At 41.5% G+C, this 21,077-nt stretch overlaps 6 protein-coding genes and 1 non-coding gene across 7 annotated transcripts; 6 read left to right on the plus strand and 1 right to left on the minus strand.

Annotated features, from left to right (window-relative positions):
• Positions 1 to 6,783: 6,783 nt before the first annotated feature.
• Positions 6,784 to 6,858, plus strand: BDW74DRAFT_t11. The gene has a single exon. It is a non-coding gene; the product is annotated as a tRNA-Val (tRNA).
• Positions 6,859 to 8,079: 1,221 nt separating this feature from the next.
• Positions 8,080 to 10,561, plus strand: BDW74DRAFT_172582 (uncharacterized protein; the record flags this gene model as incomplete). The annotated part of the gene is made up of 3 exons (XM_073727570.1): positions 8,080 to 8,437; positions 8,682 to 9,574; positions 9,662 to 10,561. The coding sequence occupies 3 exons, from the start codon at positions 8,080 to 8,082 to the stop codon at positions 10,559 to 10,561; spliced, it is 2,151 nt and encodes a 716-aa protein (XP_073589851.1).
• Positions 10,562 to 12,034: 1,473 nt separating this feature from the next.
• Positions 12,035 to 12,844, plus strand: BDW74DRAFT_172583 (uncharacterized protein; the record flags this gene model as incomplete). The annotated part of the gene is made up of 1 exon (XM_073727571.1): positions 12,035 to 12,844. The coding sequence occupies one exon, from the start codon at positions 12,035 to 12,037 to the stop codon at positions 12,842 to 12,844; it is 810 nt and encodes a 269-aa protein (XP_073589852.1).
• Positions 12,845 to 13,119: 275 nt separating this feature from the next.
• Positions 13,120 to 14,292, minus strand: BDW74DRAFT_172584 (zinc-dependent alcohol dehydrogenase family protein; the record flags this gene model as incomplete). Its single annotated transcript, XM_073727572.1, has 3 exons — positions 13,120 to 13,294; positions 13,354 to 13,711; positions 13,779 to 14,292. 3 exons carry the CDS (start codon positions 14,290 to 14,292, stop codon positions 13,120 to 13,122), a joined length of 1,047 nt encoding a protein of 348 aa, XP_073589853.1.
• Positions 14,293 to 14,808: 516 nt separating this feature from the next.
• On the plus strand, positions 14,809 to 15,924 carry BDW74DRAFT_184624 (mandelate racemase/muconate lactonizing enzyme family protein; the record flags this gene model as incomplete). The annotated part of the gene is made up of 1 exon (XM_073730859.1): positions 14,809 to 15,924. One exon carries the CDS (start codon positions 14,809 to 14,811, stop codon positions 15,922 to 15,924), a length of 1,116 nt encoding a protein of 371 aa, XP_073589854.1.
• A 698-nt stretch (positions 15,925 to 16,622) lies between these two features.
• On the plus strand, positions 16,623 to 18,310 carry BDW74DRAFT_164750 (uncharacterized protein; the record flags this gene model as incomplete). Its single annotated transcript, XM_073726306.1, has 4 exons — positions 16,623 to 16,697; positions 16,784 to 17,045; positions 17,113 to 17,768; positions 17,882 to 18,310. 4 exons carry the CDS (start codon positions 16,623 to 16,625, stop codon positions 18,308 to 18,310), a joined length of 1,422 nt encoding a protein of 473 aa, XP_073589855.1.
• Positions 18,311 to 19,616: 1,306 nt separating this feature from the next.
• BDW74DRAFT_184627 (aromatic ring-hydroxylating oxygenase subunit alpha) lies at positions 19,617 to 21,026 on the plus strand. Its single transcript, XM_073730860.1, has 2 exons — positions 19,617 to 20,461; positions 20,554 to 21,026. Exons 1-2 carry the CDS (start codon positions 19,629 to 19,631, stop codon positions 20,969 to 20,971), a joined length of 1,251 nt encoding a protein of 416 aa, XP_073589856.1. The 5' UTR covers positions 19,617 to 19,628; the 3' UTR covers positions 20,972 to 21,026.
• The last annotated feature ends 51 nt before the right edge of the window (positions 21,027 to 21,077 follow it).

A 21,077-nucleotide genomic window follows, 5' to 3' on the forward strand; every position in this document is an offset into this window, starting at 1 on the left:
ATACTTTTGCAAATAAACAGCTAGTATCCTTGAAAGATTAATAACAAGTTTACTAAATATAATGGTTAAACTGTAAGGCCCATGACATTGTACATAGCCCTTCCATGAGAACTTAGAGATATCCGCGGAGGATCTTCCGCGAATAGGATAAGTTAGTACCTGTGCTAACTTAGTATATATAAAGAATACCTATCTTCTGCAAGGGGAGAGTTTAAATTCTTAGTATTAATTTTATAAAGAAACTAGTTTCTAGAAAAAGGCTTATAAACCCTTTTATTTTTATTTTTTTAAGTATATTATATTTTTTTATATTATTTATAAACCCCTTCTAAGGCCAAGAGCCTTATAATTTTAATACTTCTTAATATATTTAATTTATAAAAGGTAATTTATACCTATACTATAAACCTAGTTAACCTTGCGGTAACTAAAAACTTTTTTTTATAAAATTATTTAGGGAGAACCTGTCCACCCCTTATAAAAAGGTTTATTTATAGTTATTTATAAAGGCTTAATAAAATCTAACTTTAAAATTATTATATATTTATATAAAAGGGAGCCACCCCTTTTATAACCACTTAAGAAACTATCTCTGGAAGAACTTTATAAGTAAGTAAGGTTATAAAAAAATAAAATAAGTAAAGTTAATTTAATAGCTTTATAAAAAATATATTATAAATAAGGCCACTTGCAGGCATATATAAAAAGGGTTAAACTCTTTTTTATACCTTTAAAAAATTCTTATTTTATAATTATCTAGTAAAAAAATTAATATAGCACTAAAAGCTATATAAATTATTATATATTTATAAAAAAAAGTTTAGGCCTTTAAAAAAACTAATAATTTCTTATAAGAAAAGGTCTTAAACTTTATAATACTTTATCTTAATTTAACACTGCAAGGTTTATAAAATATAAAGTTTAAAATATTAAAAAACCTAATATAAATAAACCTCTGCAAGTTTCTCCTTAAATAGTTAGGAAATTGTCAGGGAACGCGGTCAGCGCGGACTGATGTCAGCCAATAGATTTGTTATAACAATATAGTGTGACTGGTTATTATATTAGGAACCAGAGTCACAGGATAATCTACTTTAATTATATCAAAAATATAATGCTAGTCTAGAAATAAACTATAGTTATATTAGTAATATAATATTATTAAATTATTAGTTTAAAATATTATATTACTAGTCTGAAATATTAAATAAATAATTCAATAAAACCATGTATTTAAAAAACTATTTTTATATTATTAAATAGTTTTAATTATTATTTATTATCTTTAAAGACCAAGCTACCCTACCTTTTAGTTTTTATTTAATCTTTTATATAAGCTTTTTAACCTTAAAACTTATACCTTTTACTCTTACATATAAAATATTCTTAAATCTTACTAGTTTGAGATATTAGCAGGCTTTATTTAATCATAATAAACCCCTTAATATTCAAGATTTAAAAATATTTATTATTAATATAAGTACTTAAACTTTTCAGGCATAGCAGGTTACTATAACCTGCCCTATTTTTATTTAAAAGTTAAAGTATATAAAAAAAGTAATTACTATATTAGCTAATAAGCTTAACATGTTAAAAAACTTTAAAAAAATTAAAGTTAATTTAGTAAAATTATTTAAAAGTAAGAAATTATTCCTGCAGAGTTATTTAATATTAATAAATATATATATTTATATTAATAACCTTAGCAAAGCTAATAAATATAATAAAATTATATTTATAGGTATATACCTTAAGAGCCCTGTATTTAATTAGTTTAAGTTATACATGCATGACTTTTAAAAGCATATTATAAAAGATAAAAAGCTAATAATTAAAAAGATTTTTAAAGACTATAAAAAATTTAAAACCTAAATTTTTAAGGTATTTAATAATTTAAACCTTAAATAAACTGCCTAAAATAAAATAAACATATAATATTAAGGTAAACAGCCTATTAATAAATATATTATAAAATTTTACTAAATAGCCTTAAACTTAACCTAAAATAACTTCGCCCTTATATTAAAATATTATAGGGGACTTAGAAGCAAGACTAAGGATTAATTAATTATATTTAATAATTCACCAGACACTCTTAATAAGCTTATTAAAGTAGTATTATAAATAAAAATAGAATAGGATAAGTATTAGTATAAAAAATAATAAAATAACATATATAAGGCAGGAAGAAATAAGTAAAACTTATAATAAAATAAAAATATAAAAATAAAAATAAATGCTACCATTACCACTAAAGAACAGAAAGATAGCAAGGCAAGAAAGTAATTTTAAGAAAAATATTTTAAATATAAAAAACCAGGTATATTAAGAAATACTATTAAGTAAAGTATTAAAATCATAAACTAGCTACTTATAATTTATAAATATACACTGCCTATGCAATAACCAAACCTGATTTCCCAAGTATTATAGAGAAAGAAGTCCTTAAGAATATTATAAAATAATAAAAGAAATTAATATAATTTATGCATAAACTAATTAAATAAATTAGCCAAGTATAAATAGAGGTCCAGTAAAATATAAAAAATCTTAAAAAAATTAATAAAAAATACTTAAAAGTATTAATATTAACATGCGAGAACTTAAAATTAAAAAAAAAAACAGAAAAGTTAACATTATTACTAATAGTAAGTTAAAAAAACAAGCAGGACACTGCACAGGTCTTAAAAAAGACTAAATATAATATTAAGTAAATATAAATTACCTAAAAATAGTTCTCTTAAAAAGCAAAAAAAATTACTTGTAAATAAATAATAAAATCCCTTTAAATTTAAAAAAAAGTTTTATATACCTTTAATAGTTTAAACTAGCAATAAAACAATTATACATTATTATAAGACTTAAGAAATATAAACATAAACCTTATTTAATAATAATACTAAAAAAGATAAACCTTATAACTATAAACCAGCATGTATAGTTTACTGGGAAGAATCTAGCCAAACATAACAGGATTATATATTAAAATAAAATAAATATAAAAGTTAGATATTCTTAAAATACCCTGTTAATAGGCAAGTTAATATTAAATTCACGAAGAAATATAAGCAAGTATTAAATAAATAAGAAATAAGCCTATATAGTAAAATCTTAAATTATATAAAAGAATACTCTTGTAAACACTATCTTAAGTTAAGCAAGAAAGTATACTAAGATATTAACTAAATAAAATATTATAATAATAAGTATTTATAATACCAGAAAAATTAAAGAATTATGTTATTAAAAATCATAAGTACTAAAAATTATTATATAACTAAATTTTAACTGCCCTCTAGGTAATAATAATTATAATTATATAAAAATAAAAGCAGGATACCTAAATTATGCAAAACTTTATCATTATAATTATAATATTTTAGATTATATATTTTATTACAAGAAGACAGGCCAGTTCTAACTAATAAGATAGGCTAAAGCATAATAATAATATTATTATTAGCACTAGAAAAAAGTAACACTCTTCGCGATTAAAAATAACGCATTAATTATTATTATAGCATAGTTAAATAGGAGGCATGCAAAAATCTTACTAAACTTAGGATACTTTAAATAATTTATTAGTAAAAGATTTATTAATATATACTAGTTAGTAACTAAGCCTACAGGGAAGTACTAAAAAATTTTTAAATTTAAAAAAAAGCTAATTTATTAAGGACCTAAGCTTTTAACTAATAATATTATAATAAAAAGTAGCAAATATATTAAGAATATTATATTAAAAGTTATGCTAATCACGCCTTAGGGATTCTATAATACAGTTATTAAGATAACATGGCTTACTTAATAAAACCTAGATATTAACTAAATAACTAAAGAAGTGCTAGTTAATAGTACTTAATTAAAAATAAAAAAAGAATATTAATAAATAATATAAATCTAAGTTACTAAAAAAGCATAAGGGAATGCTCTGGAGAAGCAGGGAAAGGACAAGTAATAAAAAATATTATATAACTTAAAATTAATAAAAAAATAAAATATAATAAAAAGCTATATAACTAAAGCTAAAAAAGAAATATAAAAAAAACTTGCTAAAGTACTTAAAAGACTTTTAAAGAAATACCATGGATATATTAAATTATTTATAAAACCTAACTATTAATTACTAGTATATAATAGCTAGTATAAAGCTATAATACCCCTAATACCTGGAGAAAAGTTACCGCAGGTATAGTAATGCTAAAAATTACTAGCAGAGTTATAAGTAGAAATAAAGTTTATTTATAAGTTTAAAAAGATAGGATATATCTGTAAGTTAAAATTATATATATTCTTAAGACCTATAATAGTGCTAAAAAAGATAAAAAAAGCATATAAGTAAAAAATAAATAATTAGTTATTAATTATTACCTTCTTAATAAAGTAATAATTAATAACACTAAGTATTATATATAAAATAAAAAAAACCTTTTATAAGAAGCTATAATTTTAATAATTTTTAATATTTAATAGGGTTACTATAATTTATAAATATATATTAAAAATATTTATAAAATAGTATTTCTTATAAATATAAGATTATATAAATAGGTTATTATACTTATAGGACTAAAGTAATTACCAGCTAAATTTACTAGGTGTATAACTTATATACTAGGAAAATTTATAAATAAAATTATTATCATTTACTTTAATAATATTATAGTCTTTTTAAAGATTAAGGAAGAATATAATACTTATATAAAAAAAGTTATATAAAAGTTAATAAATACAGGACTTATAATAAGTATTAAAAAGTATAAGTTTAATATAAATAAAATTAAGTACCTAGGCATAAAATATATACTAGAAAATTAAAAAATTAAGTAAAAAATAATAAAAGAGATTTTAAGTTACCTAATATTAATTAATAAAAAAGGAGTTAAAGAATTCCTAAAACTATTAAAATATATATAAGAATACTTATTTACCTACACGCGTGACGCACGACCACTTACTAAGTTATTACAAGATAATAAACCCTTTATATAGGGATATAAGTAAGAAAAAGTAATATAGTTTATTTAAAAAAAGTTAAAAAGGCGCCTATACTACAGCCTTATAATTTAAAACTATAATACTATATAAAAATAAATATATTTAAAAAAGTTATAAAAATAGTCCTGGAATAATAAAATAAAAACAGGAAGTTATAACTAGTGACATTCTTTTTATAATAAATAATAAATACTAAATAAAGATATAATACTTATAATTAGGAAGTGTTAGTAATTATAAAAGGATTTAAAAAGTAAAGATACTATTGTTAAGGAGTAAAGCACAAAGTTATTATATAAAGTAACTATAAGAACTTAATATACTTTATAGTAATAAAAAACTTAACAAATAATAAATTAGATAGGCTTAATAACTATTATAATATAACTTTAAAACTAAGTATATTAATAAAGAATATTACTACGGATGCGCTAAGCCAGAAACCAGATTATATAGTTAAAGTTAAAAATCTTAAGATAAATATCTTTTATAAAAATAGGGATATTTTTAAATTTAACCAGTATGCTAAGCTAGCTACTGTATATATAATTAATAATTATAAGTTTATGGTATAATTTAGAAAGGAGTAATAAAATAATAAATAAATCTAAAAATAAAATTAGGGATCTTATTTTAAAAAGAAAAGTAACAGGATACTCGTATAGAATAGATTAATTATATTACTATAAAGCATGATTTAAAAAGTAATTAAGTTATACCACGACCTACTATTAAATGGATACCAAGAAATTAATAAAATAATAAAAAAGATCTAACAAGCATACTTTTTTTAAGAATATACTAACAGGTTTAAGACTATATTATAAGATATAATAAATATAATTAAAATAAGCTATTTTAATACTAGCTATATAGGAAAATGCAAATACCAGATATTCTTGTAAAATCTTAAGAAAGTATTACTATTAATTTTATTATAAGGCTATTATTATTTAAAAATCTTATTATAAAACTTACCTATACTAATATAGTTATTAATATATATAAACTCATAAAACACATAATTATTAAACTAGTTATAAAAAATCTTATTATCAAAAAACTAGTGCTACTAATACTGTAGGAAGTATTTATATAAACAGGATTATTAAAATAATTTATATTTAATAAAAATAAATTATTTATGTCTAAGTTTTAGGAAATAATTATAGAAGTATACAGAATAAGTTAAGATATGTTAACCGCTAACTATTAATAAATAGACAGATAAACAGAAAGGATAATATAGTTAATTAAGTAATATTTTGCCTGTTAGATGTTATCTTGAGGTGTACCTAAAGCATTATATACTGATAAAGGCTAAGTGTCAAGAAGAACCGAGCATTCTCTATTAGTTGGAGATATCGCTTCATGAAAATATGTAGTGCAACCCACCTCAGGCAGCAATCGAAGTTAATAGGTCAAGCGCTGTATCAGCACTCAGCCAAGCACCTATGCTTGCAGTCGTAATCTATCTCTTGACATCCTGTTATAGTTTCTGCAATTCGGATTAGTACATAGTGGTGGCAATGGCGTCCGACGTTCGAGGCGAAGAGGCCTAGGTGTAGGTAGCAGACCCTGCCACATGCTAATGACATATTGATTGTCCATTGCTCAGAAGAACTCCGTTACGGTCATGATATTAACCTAACAGACGACGGTCCTTACCTAAGAGACATAGCCACATGGTTTATGGACGGCTGTAGGGAAACACCTCTCCCATCGCTTCTAATGCAGTTGTATTTGGCTTATGTACGCTAAGAACAAATCGTAGTTTCAACAAGTGGCCGGTTAGTGTAGTTGGTTTATCACGTATCGTTAACACCGATAAGGTCGCCGGATCGAGCCCGGCACTGGTCATACTTTTTTATTCCCTAAGGTAGGTTTTGACACTCTCTATAACTCCCGAGGCAACCGTCTAGCAGACAGATAGGTAGGGTTGTAGATAGCGCAACACTATGCGGGGCGCGGAGTCTGGTAATAGTGTCAACCACACCGGCCTATACCACCCATCCATGTAAATTGCCTCCCGCCCGCCACAAAGTGAACCAGAGCTTTTCCAGCATTCATCTGTTGACCTAGCTGTTCACTGCATTTATTTTGAGATCTGAACCCAAATCTGCTAGCACTGGGGACGACCTAGGGTGTTAAGGATCTCCTCAGCACATTGGCCTGGAGGGACCTTGTCTTTGCCGAGGCCGAACCACCCTGACAGCTTATATGGGTGGATGATACCACAGCCCAAGCTGTTCGCACTTAAAACCGGTGGCCGCTTCGTTAGGTACTTGTATTTCTTTGTTGCAGGTAGTTCAGACAGTAGTGTTTATAGCACCCTTTCAGAGCATTACCCAGCCAGAGCGGCTTACTGAGATGGTATACTACTTACATACCAACAAAGGCATTAGCAAGTATTTTCGTTTATAAGCTAAAGCTGAAAGTCCGGCAATTGCCGTCGAAACCCTAATAAAGCTCAACGTGAGAGAATATCCAATGATCGCGCCGTGGCAGGGATCTTACTAGCGCATAATCAAGTGATTATCAGGATTCCTGCATAGACAGGTGGAATGATTGAATTAATGATTGGATGTGAGCTTTTTTTTTTTTTTTATCTCTAACATCATTCTACCTTACTGAGGTAGTTGTTGGTAAGTGGGCTGATTATCCCTACCAGGTAGGTACCTATCAGACACTGTTTGCCCGGCCCAGCACAGCCCCTGTGGCTGACGTGGCCTGCAGCCATTGGCAAGGCTCTGCGGCTGAACGGCCTGAGATACAAAAATGTATTTTTTCGCTGATCCCCCGCTTTCTCTCTTTGCACCCCGACCTAGCTAAACTAGCTAGGGCATTTTGTTGGGCGAGGGTCCTGCGAGAGTCGAGGTTCCGATCGGAGTTGAATCTTCAGGATGCGACTTTGACGCAATAGAGCTGCCAGCAGAGACAAGTCGAACAGTCTACTGTCTGTTAATACCTAGGTAGGATTGATGTCTGCTCTTCTAGATATACCGGAAAGACGCTGATCGCTAAGCTGATTATACCGGGGAGTGAAACCACGATACAGAGACCAAACTACACCTTAACGCCATGGATGCAATATCAGCTCTAAGTTTCGCGGCGGTGATTCTACAGTTTATCGACTTCTCCTCGAAGCTTGTTGCCAGCACATATGAAGTATACAGCTCAGCCAGCGGCACCACTATAGAGAATGTCCACATCGCCCGGATCGTCACCGATCTCCAGGACGCAACAGGAGATATGGATGTTGATATTGTCAGAAATACAAAGCACGAGCGGGCGCTCAAGGATCTTGCGAACAAGTGCAATGCGTTGTCCGCAGACATTATCGCCATCCTGGAACGGCTCCGGGTATCTAACCACAACTCCGCGTGGAAGAGCTTGAAGGTGAAATGGAGCATGATGCGGAAGAGCGACCAGCTGCAAAGTATTGAAAAGAGACTGGACGAGTATCGGTCACAGATTCTTCTGCGGCTGAGTTTAATGCTTGGGTGAGTGACGTTCTGCGAGTTGACAGTGCCTACGATACATTTTTGTGCTAAAATATCTGAGATAGCGATCAGCAGTCTTCCATCAGAACTCAACTCGATTACATACAGAGTGAGGGAGAAAGACTCGCCGCAACTAGTGCCAAGCAGCTTTCTGCAACCCGGGACGATATCACCACGCAGTGGAGCGGCTGTTGGCGGACCAGAGTCAGAACCAGCAAAAGGCAACCGCAAGGCCGTCGCCTGTCGAGGAACACACATTTACAGACTCATCTGAGTCAGTGCCTTCCGTGTCTGCAGGGGACGTCCCGGTCAACGGCAAGTTAGAGGATGTCAAGTCATTCTTGGATGTCCTAGTCTCGAAGATGACCTCGATGCCAGCAGAGAACCGGATCCTCGAGAACCTATACTTTTCCTCGATGTACGATCGAGAGGATGCAATCCACAATCCTGGCAAAGGGACGTTTGAGTGGTTCCTCGAAGGTAAAGAGGGCAGTGATGATCATGATGAAAGTGGCGTCGAGGAATATCTCGACGCGCGACAGATGACGGATGATGATGATGCGACTGATACAGATGGCAACAGAGGCTCGGAGGTCGATGAAGAAGACTCCGAGTTTGATGGAAAAGACTCAGGGTGCGGTAAAGAGAACACGGAGGTTGATAACGAAGACTCCGCAGTCGATGACAAAGATTTGGAGGTGGATAGTGAAGACTCAGAAGTTGATAGCGAGAAAGGCTATGAGGGGCTCAGCAGCTGGCAACGCGGGCTTTTTGAGGAGGAGCAGACGAGAAGAGCTGCCGCACGATGCTCCTTCCTGAACTGGCTCAAGAAAGGCAGTGGGATATTTCACATCTTAGGGAAGGCAGGATCGGGCAAGTCGACGCTGATGAAATTTCTCAGTTCCCATCGAAGGACCGAGGAGGAACTCACTCACTGGACAGGGCATAAGAGGCTCATAATTGCCCGCTTTTTCTTCTGGAAAGCTGGTGACAAAATGCAGAGGTTGGTTCGCGGGTTGCAAAGAGCTCTTCTATTTGAAGTCCTTAAGCAGTGCCCCGAATTGATTCCGCAGGTGTTTCCATCCCAGTAGGTACTCTTCAAGCGCACAGCTGCCTCGGCCGGGACCGACAGTACCCTATTTCGACCTGCGAGCATACAGGAGGCGTTTCGACTCCTTATTAAACACGGCAATCTTCCATCACATCGGTTCTGCTTTATCATTGATGGCCTGGATGAGTATGACGGTGATAGCGTGAATCATAGAAGTCTTGCAGAGGATCTCAGGTGTTGGGCGAATGCTGAAGACATCAAGATTTGCGTCAGTTCTTGCCCTTATATTGAATTCCACATCACCTTCTTAGATCATCCCGAGCAACTGGTGCATCTGCATGAGGTGACGGGTCATGACATATATGTCTACAGTCTGCAGATGCTGAGATCAACTATCGAGCTGCGAAATAATGGACTTAACTATTCGGATCTGGTTCGAGACGTGGTTCGCATGTCGGACGGAGTCTTCTTGTGGGCATGGATAGTTGTCCGCTCTTTACGAACACAAATCCTCCGAGGTGACCCTATATCAGCACTAAGACAGACACTCCAAGCTACACCTAGAGAGCTCAATGCACTGTACACCCAGCTTCTGGATTATCTGGAGCTTCACAATCAACAAACAGCCGCTCATGTGCTTATTCTGGTAGCGAGTGCTCCTATCACTTACACATCCGTTGCATTCCGGTGGCTCGACGAGCTTGACAATCCTAACTTTCCGTCCCTCAAAGCTATATTGCCCTTGTCTCCCGAAATCTTACAGAAGGTGAAAGAGAACGTGGAGCGCCGGGTTATAAGTATCACGAAGGGTTTTCTAGAGCCTATTCCTGTTCATGACACTCATATGTATACGGATACTTTGAGAGTCATCAACGCGAAGAACTTTGCGTTTTTCCACCGGTCCGCTCGAGACTTTGTGTTGGATCATCCTTGGTTAGGACAGATTGTCAATGTCGACGACGCCGTCGCTCCGGAAGATTGCTCAAACTGTAGCTCGCGGAGATCATGACCTACGATGAGAAGTATCGACCTGAGCTCTGGGTGTCCCTCGATTCCGTGAAGGGAAATATCCTCTTTGCTGTCCAACTACCGGCAACATTGCTTGCAAAATACCATCATGTTCTCAAGCACACTGCAAGAAAGTGTGGATATTCTCCAGAGTCCTCCACGTTTCAAAATGGGTATTTGAGCTCAAGGCATCCTCTGCACTGGTCTTTCGTCCATTTTGCTGCGGCCCATGGCCAAGTTGAATATAAACTGCAAAGCGCAAACAAAGATCCCCGGCTGCTGGCAGGAAGCGCAGATTTAAGCTTGCTCGCCAGTGCTGCATGCCGTGGAAACCATGGGCTAGCCGTTTCACTTTTAAATCTAGGTGCATGCCTGGACGATTATGTGGGGTGTGGAAATCACAAATATCAACGCGTGCCTCGACCAGTTTGGCTCGTGGCCCTGGCCTATACCCTGTATAGTGTATATGGATGTTATATTCACGGCATTAGCTGGACTCAGGATCTCTCTACCTTGTTGGAGATATTATTACAGCGTCCACCTATTTCTCGCTCACCCGTGACGTTGATTGCAAGGGAAAGCCTGCATGATAACGAATACATCATACGCAATCACCCCCTCAGTCAAATCATTCAAGAATCGCAGCCACCAAACAGAAATCGGCTTCTGCAATTGGTGGCGCGGCCGCAGACAGATGGAGTCGAATCGCGACTTCCATTTCCATTTCAGCATCTACGCGCTGCTCTCGCTTATGCAGGTGGGTGGATGGAGGCAACTGAAACCAATAATGACGTGTACAAAGGCAGCTACACGGAATGTGATTGTAATCCGCAAAGTTGTCCCTGGCCATGTTATACTGTGATGCTTGATAGGATTATTTGCGGCGATCATGAGTTTAGTATGATTGATGACATTAATGTATTCTGAGCGCTGCATAAAGGCTCTGACGGTCCCTACCTGCCATACACTCAGCACTTGCCAGCTACCTAAGTTCAAAGAAGACCATATCTATGTAGATTTGGTTGCACTTAGCCAACCATTCCCATTTACTGGCGTTTTAGGTCCAATGCAATACCTCCATCCATTCTGGTGCCTGCTCTCGAATACCGGATGCACCTACATCTCTGCATTGGAAATATAACCTCAGAGAGGTATGCAGACTACCGCAGGTGCAGAAGGTGTTGCCAATATCAATCACTGTGGGGTACCTAACAGGCAGCAGCTTTGCAGACCCGTCAAACACCCTGCGGGCAAAATTGATGCCTTGGGCAGGAAACTTGGAAGCTTCCACGGACCCCGCACTGTCCCTTATCTTGACCTCAGCGGGCTCTTTTAGGCTTGGATTTCGTTACAACTCTTTACCAAGTGCAGCTCAATTCAATCACACATCCGCAGCCACCCCAGGCCTTGGAGCCATATTACCCCTCAGGTCTGGCAACAATACCTATACCAGAACACAGACAACGGGACAACAATGACCAAGAACCTATCGGAAGAGGTAGAAACCTACCTCAACGAGCTAGTCAAGCGTCTTACCGAATACCTAAAAGACCAGCTCATCGGTGTCTATCTCTTCGGATCAGCCAGCTACGACGCCTACGAGCCCGGCCTCAGCGACCTCGACGTGCAAGCCATAGTAAAGAATCCTCTTGACACCGCTGCTAAAAATGCAATCATACACCGTGTAAATCAGGCGTCGCTGCCCTGTCCAGCAACGAAGCTCGAATTCGTGGTCTACGCCCAAACCGCTGTGACACCAGCAACCCGACACCCCCGTTTCGAACTAAATCTCAACACTGGACGCAACCAATCCGACCATATCAGTCTCGATCCCGCCTCCGAGTCAAGCCACTGGTTCCTGCTCGATATTGCGATGGGTCGCGAGCGCGGCCGGACTCTGTACGGCGCCAATACGACCGACGCGTTTGGCGCGATTCCTCGCCACTGGATCATAGAAGCAATCGGCATTTCGCTTGATTGGCACCAGGAACATGAACTGAACTCCGCTAACAGCGTTCTGAATGCTTGTCGCGGGTGGCGGTATATTATTACCGGCGAGTGCGGGTCGAAAGTCGATGGGGCTAAATGGGCTTTGCAGCAACAGGGGTGTCCGGATGTTGTTGGTCGTGCTATTGAAGCACGGAAAACCGGGGATGAACTTCCTGTGGACAAAGTGATCGCCCTTTATGAAGTTGTTATGGCGGCTAGCCGTAATAAGCTCGCGGCGGATAACTTATTGAATGAAGATGTACTGTATAGGGAGGGCAGCATGGGCAATTTCTAAGTTGGAGCCACGGACCTATTCATTTTTTCTGAGTATGGGAGAAGATTAGTATCTCGAATATGCAGATCTCTATCTTGTTAGTTAAGCAGGAAATAGTATTATGGTAGACATGTTTGTATAAGATCACTGAATTGGGGATACCATGGATAGGTAGATATCCACCATACTTCCAAGGTTCATTCCGCTCAAACAGTGGCACAATCTTCAAATTACTGTAGGCAGAAGGCAGGCTCCGTCTATTGTTCCTTGAATAATATGGTAGATATTCATGCCCTTCAAACCCGCAGCACGATCTTGCCAACCTGCTTCCCCTGCCAGACATACTCGACAGCCTCCTCGGCCTGCTCAAATGGAAAGACCTTGTCAATGAGATCGTCTAGGCGCATCTGTGAAGCTTCCAATGCAGCACAGAAGTCTTCCATGTCATGCTTGGACCCAGCATTAATCCCTCTATACTGCATTAGCCCTCTTCCTCTTCTTAGGACTACCATGGGAACTGCTAAACTCACCTCAAAACAACCCTGCGATCGATGATCGTCGGAACCAGCTCACGCAACTGGCTAGGATCCTGCTTCGCAAGATACCCAACTTGACTCACAACCCCTCCACGCCTCGTGCACTTCACACTCTTAACCAACGAGCTCGTGCCCCCGTTCTCAACAACGATATCCACGCCGACGCCGTTGGTCAACTTCAGGACTTCATCCTCCCAGTCTGGGTTCTTCGCATAGTTGACCGTGGAAATTGGCGGGCTCCCAAGCTTCTCTTGCATCTGGGTCAGCTTTGCATCGCTGGATGAGGTCAGGATTATGCGCAGCCCAGCGGCCCTTGCGAGTTTTAGGGCGAAGACGCTGACGCCGCCGGTTCCTGTATCACGGCTTAACAAACACAAGTCTTATCTGGTGGGTTGAAGAAAAGTTGAGGGAGCACATACCCTGAACAAGCACACTCTGCCCGATCGCCATTCCCTTGAGCGCAGACCACGCTGTGACTCCGGCACAGGGAATCATAGCCGCCTCCTCCCAGCTAAGATAAGTCGGCAACTTACACAGCACGGTCTCATCAAAGACCAGATAATCCGCCATCACGCCGTCCTCGTCCGCAGCGAGCCACGACCGGGTATGTTCACGGTTCGAAATGTTCTCCGTGTCTGTGATTGGAGCTGCGCGGTCGCCAAGGACCAAGGTCTTAACCTTGTCACCGATTGCAAGTACCTCCCCCGCCGCGTCGTTGCCGAGAATCCCATGTGGCACTACGGGCCACGGATTCCCGCCGTTGGCGATGTTGGCGTCGCGGTAGTTTAGGGCGATGGCGCGGACTTTTAGGAGGACGGATGTTGGGGAGAGGGGGGGCAGGGCTTCGGTGACGAGGTTTATTTTGGCCGTGCCGGGGGTGAAGTCGTCTGTTCGGCGGATGGCGCGGCGGTGGGTTGGTGTTTGGGCTGGCATTTTGGGTGTAGGTATTGCTGGAGAATGGAGTTGGTTTAATTTGGAGGATTGGAGCTGGGTGTTTTTGGGCACTTATAGTACCTGCAGGTTATTTATTTCGTGTTCTTTGCCGGTTGATGCCAATTATCTGTGTATCGTCGCTCGGGTCGGGGGTGCCGGCATCGCCTTCAGCCTGCTCCAGAGCTCCTCCCGAGGGGGCGGGCGTGCCGGTGCGGCGCTCCAACAGGGATTGCTCCCGTATGGTACTATAGCTAATATCGAGTGCGGGGATTCGGGGATCAAGTTAGAGATGTACCCTCCTTGCATCGTCGTACGTGCAGGGATCGCTTCGGGTTGATAAGCCGAGATGCATTGGCGCTCGGGGCCACCTTGGTCGGTATGGCAGCATAGGTAGATAAAGAACACAGTAGAGAAGATAGAAAAAAGAGGTGTATGAATTGGATTAACCCACGATACTTGGCTACTGTTACTATAGACTCCTATTTCAACGAGCCCTACCTAACCTCCAATGTCAACATGGCATCCCACAAAATCGCCCGCATCGACGTCTACCAAACAACTCTCTCCTACTCAGGGGGGACCTACACCCTCTCCAAAAACCGCACATACACCTGCTTTGACGCAACCTTCGTCCGCATCACAACCTCCAGCGGCCTCGAAGGCTGGGGCGAGTCCACGCCCTTCGGAGCCACATACGTCGCGGCGCACGGACTTGGCATCCGCGCAGCCATCGCAGAGATCGCACCGCACCTGCTGGGCCTAGACGTGCGTCATGTCGACAGAATCAACGACGCCATGGACGCTGCACTGGCAGGGCACGAATCCGCCAAGGCAGCCATTGATATCGCGTGCTGGGACGTCTTCGGGAAGGCAGTGGGCATGCCGGTGTGCGATTTACTTGGTGGACGGACGGACGTGGATTTGCTCATTATCTCATCGATTTATGTTGGGACACCCGAGGAGATGCGTGCACGTGTTGCGGAGCATAGACGGTTAGGGTACATGGGCCACTCGATCAAGATTGCGGGGGAGCCTGGCGCCGACGCCGCGAGGATTACCGCTGCGCTTGCGGATCGGGAACCCGACGAGCTGTTCCTAGTTGATGCGAATGGCGGCTTGACGGTTGAAACGGGGCTTCGTATGCTCCGTCTTCTTCCGCCGGAACTGGACTTCATCCTCGAGGCGCCCTGCGCAACGTGGCGCGAGTGTCGCTCGCTGCGCGCGCGAACAGATGTACCCATCCACTTCGACGAGCTGGCGATGACCGACGCCTCCATCGTGCAGATGATAGCCGATGACGCAGTTGAGGGAATCGGCATGAAGATCTCGAAGAATGGTGGTTTGACGAGATGCCGCCGGCAGAGGGACATGTGCATTGCGGCGGGGTATACGCTGAGCGTGCAAGATACGGTTGGCTCGGATATCGCGTTTGCGGCCATTGTGCATATGGGGCAGACGGTTCCGGAGAGGTATTTGAGGTGTATTCTGGAAACGAGGGATATGGTTACGGTCAAGACGGCGGATGGGCCGTTTGAGGTTGTGGGTGGGAGGATTAGGGCGCCTACTCTGCCGGGTTTGGGGGTTAGCCCGAGGATGGATGTGTTGGGGGAGGCTGTTGCTAGTTATTTTTAATGAGTTTGAGCTGGAGAGGATGTTCTAGGCTGGGTATTAAGGACATTGTGTTTAGTATGCGATGGAATATCTACTTCAATTGTCTTGTGTCTTGTGCAGTTCGATGTTTTGATAAGGATGGTTCCTGCGTGGGCGACCACTCCTAGACCATGCCTATCTCATTATCAGCAGCATCAGACTTATGCTATGCCGGCATGAATAACCAGATCCGGAATGCTGATCCGCTTGAATGCGAATGTAACCCGACGCTTATCGGCCACTCTGAACCTTGGAAGATCCCCCGCATCTGATCGCCACGCCCGCTGTGGGAGCGCTCCCGGTAATGATGATGCATAGAGATAGATTATCCTGCAAAATGGGGGTACAAAGTTCCAATTGCCCAATCGCTTGTCTCATGTACTAAGCTGAACGAATGGTTACGGCGCCCCTCCCGGTACTCCAAGACGTTATATCTCCAATTTACCCCGCACCTGTTGCCCTGGCTTATGCATGTCTGGCGTGCACAATGAGGCATTTATTATCTAGCGGCTGATTGGTTATGAGATATGTAGTAGTTCAATAAAATCTTGGAGAAGTCGCGGTGTCCAGAATTTCAACCTGCCACGCCTCCAGCGTTCCTCTACCATACCCCCATCAACATGGATATCGCCGAGCAACAATCCCACCACCAGGAAAGGGACAAAGTCAAACCAGGCTCTATGTGCTCTCAGGAACCTCCAAGCCATGATGTCGTTTTTGGTGAGATCACGGAAGATGGACCTAACTACCGTAATGTATGCCATGTCTATTTTCACTTGTAGAAACGAGAGGGGTCCCTTCTCAGCTCAGAGTCCTGACTCATTGTTAATCTCACATCTAGCTCGGCCTGATAGGGACTGTGATCCTCATGATGAAGACCCAGATTGGGCTAGGTGTTCTCGCAATCCCCTCGGCCTTCGACACGCTGGGAATGGTTCCTGGGGTCCTGTGCCTTATTGGGATTGCGTGCATCATCACCTGGTCGAACTATATGATTGGGATATTCAAATTGAATCATCCAGAGGTATACAGCATTGACGATGTCGGTGCTTTGCTATTTGGCGGCATTGGACGGGGGATTCTCTCTGTGGTATTTTGTCTTTGTATGTGCTCTGCCAACCTTCCCATATTAAAGTTCTCTTTATCAACGATACATTTGCTAACCGGCAGGCGGCGGTCCAGACTGGATCTTTGTCGTTGGCTCAGGTATCTTAGGGATTTCAATCGGGCTGAACGCCGTCTCAACCCATGGGACCTGCACCGCTGTCTTCACGGCTGTTGCAGCTATTATGGGCTTTGCGTGTAGCAGCGTACGCACCCTCGGAAAGATCACATGGTTTGCTTGGATCGGACTTCCTAGCATTCTAACCGCTGGTACGCTTATACCTCCCACATTCAATATAACTTCCCCATCCTGGATTTCAATTCATGATTCAACAGTGATAATCGTCTGCATCGCCGTCGGCCTACAACCCAAGCCCGCAACCGCGTCAACCCCCTGGATACCAGACTACCAGATTATCGCCCACCCCTCCTTCACATCCGGCATTACGGCCGTCTCGAACCTGGTCTTCGCATTCTCCGGAACACCAGGCTTCTTCGCCATCGTTTCGGAAATGCGCGAGCCACGGAAGTATACCCGGGCTTTACTCATTGCCCAGGGCTCCATTACTGCCGTGTATATTGCCGTCGGCTGCGTGGTGTATTACTTCTGTGGCTCGTATGTGGCGAGTCCAGCGCTTGGATCCGCGGGCCAGCTCATTAAGCAGGTTTGTTATGGTATTGCGATGCCCGGGTTAGTTGTTACGACGACGATTTGTTCGCATGTAGGACGCCCACTTACCCAATAATACTTATCTTATCTCAACTACCCCACTGATGCTTCATATGTGAGTATGAAGATGTGCAACTTGGCTGACAATGTATGTTGATGCTCTAGATCCCCGCAAAATTCATCTTCATCGCCCTCCTCCGCGGCACGCCACACCTAACATCCAACACAGCCACGCACTGGATCACCTGGCTATCATGCACGCTTGGCATTACCATAATCGCATTTATAATTGCCAACACAATTCCCATCTTTGACTCGCTTGTCTCGCTGATCGGCGCGCTGCTGGGGACGCTGATGTGTTTCCAGCCGATGGGGTGTATGTGGCTTTATGACAACTGGAGGAGAGAATCAACCCGAGGGGATAGGAGTTGGTTTTATTGGGTTAGGGTTGTGTGGGCGGTGTTTGTTGTCCTCCTAGGCTGCTTTTTGACCGTTGCTGGGACGTATGGGTGTGTTGTTGGGATTATGGAGAGCTATGGGTCTGAGGGCGGGAAGGGGGCGTTTTCGTGTGGTGATAATTCGGGGTCGGTGTAGGGGGTTTAGTGCTCGAGTTGTGTTTATTGATAAACTAAGACCTCTGTAATGATATCCATTACAAACAATATGAATGTCCTTAGAGGCCATTCTTTGCGTATATATTGCTACAATCAAAGGCGCCCGCATCGGGGCATCCACATTGATCTCCTCAAATTCAGTCTTCGAGCTGTCCATTGAGCAGAGGTATGGGCATCGGTACTTAAATACGCATCTGATCATCTCTCGCAATCGTCATGCCATGCTTTGATTTGGTTATCAATGGGAGATAACCTTCTCACATACCAACAGACCAACCCTCCGCCCTCCCCGCGTCACTTAAACCACTCCGGACGAATAACAGCTGTTCATAATCAGACCAAGCTCGCAAGTCTTGCACCAAGAGAAAGAACCTCATCCGGAAAGACACCGAGACTGTCGCCCCGACTCTGTTCATAGCTCCTGACAGATCCTTTATAGCATAATACTTACGCAATGGCAGGCCTTTGGGACTTCGGTGCAATTAATCTTGATCGAGAGATAGCTTGTATTGCAATTCATGATCTAGTCTTTTCTATGACACATACTTTATGAAGCAGATGGAGTCATTTGATATGGTGTGGATATGAAACCGTCCCGAGCCGAGCCGATCTCCACTGTGCGGAATGCATCGGCTGCAGATGCCGATGGGGGCTGGTATTGGACGGAGTGGGGACCAGTTGGAGAGATTAGTGATTACATGCAGATAACTAGCGAGAAATTGTATTAGTTCGATATTGGTTTCTATTTAGTAATGTGAAAAGCAACAGGTCCTTTTCTGCGCTTCGTTTCAGTCCACTCCTAAGAGATCTGCTACCCGCTTATCAGGAATCATGTGGCAAGACTAAGGTATGTACATCGAATTAACTCTTATGCTAGACAGTGTCCTATGTGCTAGAGGGTGCATAAAGTCTAGGACGCTCCTTGAGACCCTTCATTGTCATGGCAAGGCGTCTGATCTATGCATCGGCAGCCTCGGGAATGGAACCCGAGATAGGGCATGTGGCTGACGTACAACCAACAAAAGTACTCCAAGTGGATCGAATGATCTCCAGGGCCTCAAGCAACTATAGTCAATGCATCCAGCTCCGACCAATCGTCGTTTTTGGTTTGTCAATTGATATCAATCGACATCCTGCTGATCTCGCTTCACGATTCCGAGATGGCGGCATGGTCCCAGACGCGAGTACAGATATGCCTGGACGCATGAGGAGTATAAAGAAGCGTAGAATACATCTTATAGCCCCCGTAAGACTTCCAAGCACAACTCCCTCATTTTTAAAAGACAAGAACACCCACCATGTCCTCCGGCGTCCTGCACTACTTCGGCTTCGGCAACAACGCCCCCAAGCCCGAAATCAAACAACAGCCGATCCGCGCCCTCCCAGCATCATGGTACACCTCACCCGAGATGTACGAGCTAGAGCGGCGCGCGATCTTCTCAAAACGCTGGCTGTTCATGACGCACAGCTCCCGCCTCAAGGAAGCAGGCGACTGGCTGCGCTACGAACTCGCGGGGTTCGACATCCTAATTATCCGCGATCGACAGGGCACCATCAACGCTTTCCACAACATCTGCCGGCACCGCGCGTATCCCGTTGTTGAGAAGGAGGGGGCCGGCAACGCAAAGATCCTGGCGTGCCGGTATCATGGCTGGTCGTATGGCTTGAACGGGAAGCTCGCGAAAGCACCAGGCTACCAAGGTCTTGAATTCGAGAAAGAACGCAACGGTCTCCTGCCGATTCATACCAAGGTCGATGTCAACGGGTTCATCTGGGTGAACCTCGATGCGAAGGAGGTCCCTGAGGTGTCCTGGGAAGAACACTTTGCGAACGTGGACACGCAGGAGCGGTATAAGACGCTCGGCTTTGATTTCAGCAACTACGACCTCGACCATACGTATGAGCTGGACGGGGAGTATAACTGGAAGATCCTGAGCGATAACTTCAACGAGTGTTATCATTGTCCGACGACGCACGCTGATATCCCGAATTTCCTGAACCTGGATTCGTTCGACAGTGATACGAAGGACGGACATATCCAGCATCACTGTGACCCGAACGAAGAGCAGCTCCAGAAGGGTCTGTATACGGCCAGCACGTATTACTTCCCTATGTCGGCGATGGTTATCTCGTAAGTCCCGTCTATACCTACCTACCAAGCTCCCTTCCCTATTCTCCCCTCTTCCAAAAGGGAGCTAAGCTAATAGATATGGTACTGGCTAGACCCCACTTCATAATGATCCAGAAATTCCTCCCGCGCAGCCCCTCATCCAGCAAAATGGCCTACGAAATCTACCGGAACCGGCACTCATCCGAATCCGACTTCAGACTCATCAGCGACATGTACGCGCGCGTGATGAGCGAAGACAAAGTTCTCTGCGTGAATACACAGCGGAATCTCGAGCGCGGCGTGTTCACCTCTGGCCAGCTGCATCCGAAATACGAGAAGGCGCCGCTCTTCTTCCAGGGGACGGTGCGCGATGTGATTACAGAGCACTTTGAGAGGGAGAAGCAGGCTGGCAGAGAGATTTGGCCGGCGAAGCATAGACTGACAACGAGTGATGTGGCGAAGAGTGATAAGGATGAGGAGATTTGTAATGCGTTGGCGTGTGGAGGGAGGAGTGAGGGGTTGGTTTGGTGATCTACTTTAGACATTTGAAGCCTATTTTTGTGTGAATTATATAGCTTGCTGAAAGGTACCCAACAAAGACAATTATTACCCACCGATAACCTTATAGTTAAATACG

Source organism: Aspergillus multicolor (assembly GCF_047715735.1).
Source record: "Aspergillus multicolor strain CBS 133.54 unplaced genomic scaffold BDW74scaffold_1, whole genome shotgun sequence".
In the NCBI taxonomy this organism is placed as follows: domain Eukaryota; kingdom Fungi; phylum Ascomycota; class Eurotiomycetes; order Eurotiales; family Aspergillaceae; genus Aspergillus; species Aspergillus multicolor.